Consider the following 9356-nt stretch of genomic DNA (forward strand, 5'->3'; position numbering starts at 1 on the left):
GATCCGTCGTATGAGCCCTTGTTTCAAAACTTCCAAGCCTGCATAAACAGCTCTCCATACTTGTGATGGTTGTGATCCAATTTCTGCTTGCAACAAGTCTGAAGATGGGAAATACTTTGCCTTCAAAATTCTAGCACTCAACGAACTAGGTTCCTGGAGTATTCTCCATCCTTGTTTTGCCAACATCGCGAGGTTAAAGAGCTCAGTGTCTCGAAATCCCAGACCACCCATGTACTTGGGCATAGTGAGATCCTCCCAAGAGACCCAAGTTGTTTTTCTATTTCCATCTTTACTCCCCCCAAAAAAATTCCTCAACATAGTATTCATCTGATTGCAAAGGCCCCGGGGTAGCAAGAAGCATGACATGGAGTAAGTGGGGATCGCCTGAGCGATTGCTTTTATTAAAATTTCCTTCCCAGATGAAGCCATACACTTCTCAATCCAGCCCTGAACTTTTGCCCACATTCTGTCTTTTATGTACTTAAATGATCCATTCTTGCTCCTTCCAACATCTGACGGTAAGACAAGGTACCGTTCATTTAAAGACTCATTTGGAACAGTAAGAATGGATTTAATAGAATTCCTTGTAGCCTCCGGGCAACCCTTCCCAAAAAAGATAGAAGACTTGGTTAAATTAACTATTTGGCCTAAAGCATCACAGTACTGCTGCACTGTATCTCGGATGATAGTAGCAGCGATATCATTTGCTTTCAACATGAGTAAACTGTCATCCGCAAAAAGTAAATGATTGACGGGAGGAGCCGTAGGAGCGACAACTACCCCCCTCACATTTTCATTCTCACCCTTGGAGTTCAACAAACACGAGAAACCTTCTGCCGCTAGCAAGAAGAGATACGGAGAGATCGGGTCACCTTGGCGGATGCCCTTGGTGGGTTTAAACTCCTCCAGTCGACCACCATTCATCAAAACTGAGAAGGAAACTGTATTCACACATTGCATAACTTTACGAACCCAAGATGGATGCAAGCCAATTTTTAGCATAACAACTTCAAGGTAGTTCCACTCAACCCTATCATACGCTTTCATCATGTCAAGCTTCAATGCACAATGTGAATTTTTCTTACTCCTTGATCTCTTCATGAAGTGAAGGCATTCATATGCAGCTATAACATTGTCAGTAATGAGTCTGCCAGGAACGAAAGCGGATTGCTCTTGGGAAATAATCTCCGGTAAAATCTTTTTCAGCTGGTTAGAATGAACTTTAGAAATAATCTTGAAGATTACGTTGCACAAACTAATCGGTCGAAATTGGACCAAAGAGGTTGGGTTTTTTACCTTAGGGATAAGAACGATGAACGTTTTATTTATAACCTCCGAAGAATCTAGCCCATTGAGAACACGCAATACCATCTCGGTAACCTCATCACCGCAAACACTCCAATTCCGCTGAAAGAAATGCGCCGGAAAACCATCCGGTCCCGGTGCCTTTGTTGGATACATTTGGAATAGGGCCTCCTTTACTTCACTAGCTTTATATGGTGCATTAAGCATGTCATTCATCTCAGTACTGACTTTACAAGGAATGTGGGATAACACTTCCTCCATCCCAACAGTGCCTTCAGATGCATATAAATTCTTGTAGAATTCAGTCACCATGCTGCCCAATTCCTTTTCATCTCTGCATAATGTGCCATCCTCCCTCGGAAGCTCACTGATTCTATTTTTTCTTTTCCTCATAGACGCCTTTTGGTGAAAAAACTTTGTATTGCCGTCACCCTCCGCAAGCCACTGTATGCGCGAACGTTGGCGCCACATAATCTCTCCGCGGAAATTCAACTCTATTATTCTGTTTTGCACTTTCAACTCCTCATAGGAAGGCCCCTGCCTATTAGGTTCAGACCTTAGCTCCTCAAGTTTTTTCTTCAAACTTCTAAGTTCACTCCTCACCTGACCAAAAGTGTGCTTGCCCCATGCAGCCAAAGCCGAGGCCAGGGCATGTAATTTCAAACTGGTATCTTGAACCGTCTCGGCCTTGCCTAACGATGCCCACACCTGCTCAAGCATCGGGAAGTATTCATCATGAGTTTCCCACATTTGTTCATAGCGGAACGGTTTGTCCAAAGCAATCCTCCTATTTGCTGCATCCAAATCATTAAAAAGGATAATTGGTGAATGATCAGATTTTTCAGCCACAAGATGTCTCACAGAAGCGAAAGGGAACAAGGAGCTCCAGCTAGCAGTAGCCAGTGCCCTATCCAGCCGCACCCTACAGAAGTATCCACCCGTCACCTTTTTCTCCCATGTCCAATCCACACCGATATACCCAAGATCGCACAGACCGCACACATCAATTGATGAGTCGCTAAGTAGTGCCACTGTCCAAGACGTCGGACCGTGGGCTGCTCGCGGACTCGGTCGTGGGCCAGGAACAAAGAGAAAAAAATTGACTCGAATAAAAGAAGCATTGTGACTTAGTAGAATCAATGAAAAGAAGGATTCGGAACGTGAAAATGCTTCGGCTGAAAAAGCCGAATTAAGTAGTATATATTCTAAATCCATCAAATCCAAAGAGGCAAGCATTATTGAGAAAGGGCATGGAAAACATAACAAAACAGTCATGCTTGATTTTTTTTTCTAAAGTTAATGAAACCTACTTCTTGCCTTATAAGTTTCATGCCATAGAAGTTGACGAGCTTCAATGACAACAACAAGTAGCCGAACAAAGTTTAGTTGACAAAGATCTTCAAAGTAAATATGCAAACAATCAAGAAAAAGATGAAGACAAGGTGTTGGGGGTCATCCAAAAGCAGAGCAAGATATTTTTCAAGTCATGCAATCATTATGCTCTCCCAACCTATTTGAAGAGGTGTCTAGCAAGTAATGACCTATATTAAGATTTGGTCATAACTTTGTTGTTGATGCATCTATTAGAAAAAAAAATCCTTATAAACAATCTTGAGAGACCAACGAAGAAAGGTAATTTAATTGTTAGCAATAAGATTGTTACAAAGCATATCGGTCAACATGTTGTGCATTTAGAGTGACCGATAGTGACTTATTATTGCAATCAAAGTTGTCCCGATTGGTTTATTTAAAAAAAATATAAATGGATGGATTTGCTTGTTCTATACTTAGCTTACATTTGGTCTCAAATGAGACATGTATGTCCTAACTATTTTGGTTTCAAAAACATAAAGCCAAGTTTGAATTATGTTGAGAAACCCGATGCTAGTATAATTTCTTATTCAAAACATGTATAGAAAAATGTTTCTAATGTATAGGTAAAATATACAACATGTATGGAAACAAATTAAACATCAAAACATATATATGAAAAAATGTTAAACGTGTATATTTTTATGATGTGTATAAAAAATATAGATGGGGTATGAAAAATGTAGACATTAAAATATATTTTTTGAAAAAATTTGTGCAGTGTTAAAAAATGTTTGTGCAACTTTTAGAAAATGGTGATAGCATTTGAAAAAAATGTTCAACGCGTAATTGAAAAACTGTTTAATACATATGCGAACAACAATGTTCAAAAACACATGTTTGAAAAAAATGTTAATCATGTATTTGAGAAATGTTAAACATATATAAAATAAATGTTTCAGCTGTATACGAAAAATGTACAATGTGTCTGGCACAAAGTAGATATCAAAACATGTATTTGAAAAAATGTTAATCATGTATTAAAAAATTTAAACTTCTACAATTTATTCTCTTCATGTATACAAAAAAATATAGATATAAAAACTTGTACATTTAAAATAATGTTAATCATGTATTTAAAAAATTGTTAAACTCATAGAACATCTTTTTTCCCCAACAATTCTAATTTATACAAGCTTTTGGATAAATATATATCAAAAGTGTTCGCCCATTTAAGCGCAAGCGACTAGTTATCGGCTAATGGTAGATGGAGACATGATGAAAATACGGAGGACTTCTAGACACATGCATCTGACTAGGGACTAGGGCAGTTACTTCTATGCGTCGAACATGTCCTTGAATATTGCAGAAAATGGGCGGTTTCATCTGAAGTAGTAGCCTGGACTTGTTTGATCAATGCCATAAATATCAACTAAATATTTTCCTCTTCGAAAAGGAGGTAACCCTCGGCATATCAACAGAATACTGCAGAGAAGTGTTCACTGAAAATGGGGAAAACAAGATCCATTTCATGGTTTACATCACAGACATCAAACAACTTGAGGTCAGGCCTAAAATAAATAAATCAAAGACCAAAGAATATTACGTGAGGCATATGCTCATAGAGTTTATATCCACAGAAAAACGATACAACATATATTATTATATCTCAATCATGGCAGTACATCAGGCAGGCATCAATATGACACCACCATGATATCTCTTTATTGGAGCAACAAAAGAAAATACACACAAGCACATAAACAAACTGACACACTGGTTTGGATACTCTCAATGGGATCCTGTTTTTTATTGAACACGATGGTGTGACATAACTTTGGCCTGTGAAATCATAGACCAAGCATATGCATTATTAGTCATCAAGGGATGCCAAGAGAGTATCCCCCTTACAGAAACTGTCACAAGCATCCCCGCAGCGTTTCACATAGAGTTTCATCTCTTCTGTGTTGTCAGCTGGTGCCAAAATAGGATAGTATGCGTCAAGAACTAACTTTTCAATTAGTTTGCATGTACAAATGAAATATAAATATACTCAGATGGATTTTATTTACCTGTGTTGATCACATTGTCACACACGGAAGACCTACATCCCAAGCTGCAATACTCAATGGCGTTTGGTTCATCTGCCAAAACGAAGTAGATCCGAGATAAACAATTCCTCAGTTACAATATGTCGATGTTTTGTGTATTGGCATGGCCTCTACCATTTATTCTGTATTAGCTATTTTCACAACTATTTTCTGGTAGAAACTTCTTAATATAGCGGAAACATTATTCATGTCAAATCTGATCATACAAATATCAACTAACAAATACAGAATAGTTTATTAAATTAATAGGTAAACTTGGAATTTTATAATTTGACATTACACTTTTTTAGGATCACAACCACATCCACTTTGAAAAGGAGATAGTATATAAATTAGAAGTAGCGAGTTGTCTGTCTTTACCGGAGCTGCGTGCAGAGGCCAAGTTAGCGGGGACTCGACAAGCACAGAATCTGCGCACTGGAACACTGTACTAGGACCGAGAAGGCAAGAATTGAAGCAGGCCACTTTGAAGGGGTTTGCGCCGCAATCCACGCCCTCTACTTGCACCTGCTCCAGGACCAGCCCCAGCACGAGTAGGCACACGATCGCAGTCTCCAGACCCTTTTGGCCTCCTCCCATGGCTATGGCTGCCGGGCTATCTTGCAGAAGGCACAAGTATTGATGGGGGCTTTTGGTTGAAGGACAGATGAGACTAGAGTGAGTTCCATGGCTCCTGGTAGGGATTTTTATACTAGGAGATGATGGTCGTGGGAGTGTGTAGATGAGTACTGGTTGTTGCAAGTGAAACCAAAGCACACCGGGGCCATAGTTTCTTCTCCCACACGGGGCAAAAAGTTGGATCGATGGCGCGCGGACAAAGTTGGCCGGAGCCGATGACGACGACGGCGGTGACAATGCTGTGACCTGCGCGAAGCTATCCAGTAGGATGTTACGTGCAAGTCTGCGCGTTTTTTCACTGCATTTCTATAAAAAATATATACGATGAAATACGTTTTGACGTGAACTACACACACACAATAAAGTACTAATGTATTTCTGGCACAACCACATTTTGTTTAGATTTTTTTGAAACTTTAAAACCCGATTTCACTCTAGCTGGTCCTATTTTGTCCCAGCATGCAACTATGGGGCGGGGTTTGGACAAAATACATTTTTTGTCAAAATGACACGCGTGCATGGGAATAGAGGGGGGGGGGGGGGGGTGCCGTGTTATATGTCGCCGAAATACCTTTTTTTGTTGTTGCTGGGAACGATACGTGCATGCCAGAAACACATCTCTTTGCTGTACACATGTGCATGCCTTTGAGGTTTGAGCTGGCGATGTATATCAAACAACGTGTGTCCAATGTCACGTTGGTTTTTGGTGTGCAAGATTTGTAGATTGCTGATCACGCTTGCCGCGGGAAGTTTTTCGTGTGCAGATACGTGGCTTTATATGACATCTCAACTAGAGCTTTGTATTTTTTTTCCTACACTAATCATATAATTTTAAGAAAAAAATATACTTTTCGTCCTTTAACTCTAGATTTAATCCTTCAACTTTAAAACCAGAAAAAATTGCATTCTAAACTTTTAAAACCGGTAATACTATCTTTTACAAAGAACAATCCTACCTTGTTTACACGTCCACTAAATGCACCATTGTAGACTACTTCCATTTTTTACAAGCAAGGCAGGAGCTCTATCGATTTCATTAAGAGAGAACTAATACAGAGTTGACCGGTTTAAAAGAAAAACAAGGCTCAAAACCAACATGAACCAACACCGACACGAACACAAACATGCCAACACCACCTAACATGACCACAATCCGGAGCGATAGTAAGCAAGTTCTTTGAAGACGACTTCAAGAAGGAAAGACAATGCCCGAGGACACCGCCGTCGCCGGCATCGACCCGCGCCAATCAATAAGCTTTCGCACATACCTGCGCATGACCGTCCTGCCAAACATTGGGATAGATCAATCCTAGCCATTAGCCTCCGATACCACTCATCGCCGACCAGCCACATATCAGTGTGAAGAAGTACTCTTCGACAATATCTCCAAGAGGAGGAGGACGCCCATGGGCGCCAACATCACCCGCAACGACCACCGACAAAGAACGAGGCTTTCGCCCAGAGTCTTATGCCTCGCCACCTCTGATCCAAGGTAAGGGCCTGGCCCCTGCGAACATCAACAACGACGAACCAAACCAAAAGGAAAAAAGAAACGCCGTGGCCTCCACAACACCATGAAGGGCTGCCTGCATAGGTGTCGGCACCACCACCACCACTACTATGAGGACTCTTGAAGCCACAATGCAGCAACCACCTCGCGTCCGCGACCAAAGCACGCCAACGACGCCCACCAACAACACCACTATGCTACCACTCGCACGCGCCGCACTGCCACACCCATCGCCACGTCTACGTCGTCCCGTAGAGGGAGAAGTGCAGCTGTGCCATCACCGACCCCAAGAGGTCACCTCCAAAGACGGAGCAGCAGATCGGGCGCCGCCCCAATCTAAGCCCTTTGAGCCGACGCGCGAGCAACCACCGCAACGCAGCACTGGCGCCTCCCAGACGGAGTTTATATCCATAGGCAAATGATACAACATATACCATTATATCTCAGTCATGGTAGTACATCAGGGCAGCAACAATGCAACATGGCATCCAACATGATGACTTTTATTCGAACAAGGAATGGAAATACACACACATAACACAGGGTGACACACTGGTTTGGATACTCTCGATGGGATCCAATTTTATTGAACGCAAAGGTGAGACACGACCTTGCCCTGTGAAATCTCAGACCATGGATACGCATCATTACGCATCAAGGGATGTGAGGCCAGCATCAGCGTTACAGAAATTGACACAAGCATCACCACACTGTTCCACATAGAGTTTCATCTCTTCATCGTCAGCAGCTGGTGCCCAAATAGCATGTTATGTGTCAGGAACTCGCCTTTTCAATTAGTTTACAGGAATGCAAATACAAGATGAATTTTATTTACCTGCGTTGACCATGTAGTCACATAGGGAAGACCTACATCCCAAGTTGCAGTACTCCATGGTGTCTGGTTCATCTGTCAAATTAAAATATCTAGCGTGTAAATAAAATCCTGTTCGAAACAAATAATTCCCCGGTTACAATATGCTTGATGTTTTGGATATTCACATGGTCTCTATCATTCGTTCCTTGTTAGTTATTTTTCCAATTACTTGTTGGTAGAAAATTATGAAAAAAAAACTCGTGGAAAATTATTCATGACAAATCTGATCATCTAACGCCATCTAACATATTCAAAATACTTCATCATATTAGTAAGAAAACCAGGATAATTTTAACTTGACTATATGCTTATCAGAATGACATCTGTTCTATTTTTAAAAAAGAGGTAGTATATAAAATAGAAGGAGTTCATTCTCTTTACCTGAGTTGGACTCAAGGACCAATTTAGGGAAGTCCTTAGGGCAGCTTAGGCCACTTGTGAGTTTACACCTGCAAACGTTTGCGCATAACTTCTGAGCACCACGGGCGCGGCAAAGGTTGTAGCAGTTTCTTCCTAGGGTGCTCTTGCAGCAACTCTTGCCTTCTACTTGCACCTGTTCCAGAACCAACCCCAGTATGAGTAAACACACCATCACACCCTTGAGGCCCTTGCTTCCCATGGCTGGCAGGCTATCTTGCAGAACACAGGCTTTGGTTGATGGATTGCTGAGACTAGGCTTGGATGGCTCCTACTTATAGGAGATGGTGGTTGTGGCATGTGGGATGTTCACGTGATGGTTGTGGTATGTAAATGTTGCGTGTTCATGTCAGCCATGTATTTTTTTTTGTGATATCATGCCAGCCATGTAAACCGGATGAAAACAAAAGCTCCTAACTGTGAGTGTGTTTGGAGGGCTACTATTCTTCCAAATTCCACTGGCAATCTTTAACCACACGCAACAGCAACAAATCCATTGCTAGTTGCATATCACTCCTTAAACATGAATTTTTTTAAAGAGCTTAGGGACAAATATTGGACCTTGTCCTTCTTGCCTTGCTAAGGTGCCCACTCCGGCAATGACAACAAAAGTGTCTTTAATCACGCGCGGCAACGGCAAAAAAGGCAACCTTTATGGTTGTCATCCATCCCAAGAGAAACTTGGTTGAAATCGCGTGTAGATGATAAAGATGATGGTTGTGGAATACGTGCAAGCGAACATGTTCGTACCAATCTATTCGCGACCACAGTTCACATGGTATGTCACTTAGGGGTTGGTAATGCAAGCGCATCCCTCAAAACAAAAACTTTTGGCAGTTAGCTAGTTCTTTTCCGCATGTGCTTTAGGCTTTTCTCAGCGCTTCATAGTGCTAAGAATGTCACATAGGCAACAAGTTGAAGTAACAAAGAAAATAAGAAAAAGAGAGAGCATCCAGACCCAAGGAAGCAACGATGTCAAGCGAGCAAATCTATGCGGAACACATATGCATGAGGAATTTTTGTTGCTAAACGATTAAATGAAGGAAACTTAGCTACAAAAAGCTAAGCACCTATGCATGCATTAGGAAGTTTAGTTTATAAGTTCTTTGATGCACTTAGCACCTTATCTAAGCACCTGTGGTGGATCCAGAAACCTCTTGAAGGCCGAGCAAAGCACAAACTAAGGTATCTAAGATGCCATTTTAATTTT

At 41.3% G+C, this 9356-nt stretch overlaps 1 protein-coding gene and 1 pseudogene across 1 annotated transcript; both read right to left on the bottom strand.

The window, feature by feature from the left end:
* Nucleotides 1-4259: 4259 nt before the first annotated feature.
* LOC123068296 (type-5 thionin-like) lies at nucleotides 4260-5397 on the bottom strand (annotated as a pseudogene).
* A 1869-nt stretch (nucleotides 5398-7266) lies between these two features.
* Nucleotides 7267-8395, bottom strand: LOC543413 (purothionin A-1-like). The gene is made up of 3 exons (NM_001427986.1): nucleotides 8111-8395; nucleotides 7691-7762; nucleotides 7267-7603 (listed from the first exon to the last, which is right to left on the bottom strand). The coding sequence occupies exons 1-3, from the start codon at nucleotides 8346-8348 to the stop codon at nucleotides 7503-7505; spliced, it is 411 nt and encodes a 136-aa protein (NP_001414915.1). The 5' UTR covers nucleotides 8349-8395; the 3' UTR covers nucleotides 7267-7502.
* Between the last annotated feature and the right edge of the window lie 961 nt (nucleotides 8396-9356).

Source organism: Triticum aestivum, chromosome 1A (genome assembly GCF_018294505.1).
Source record: "Triticum aestivum cultivar Chinese Spring chromosome 1A, IWGSC CS RefSeq v2.1, whole genome shotgun sequence".
Taxonomy (NCBI): Eukaryota; Viridiplantae; Streptophyta; class Magnoliopsida; order Poales; family Poaceae; genus Triticum; species Triticum aestivum.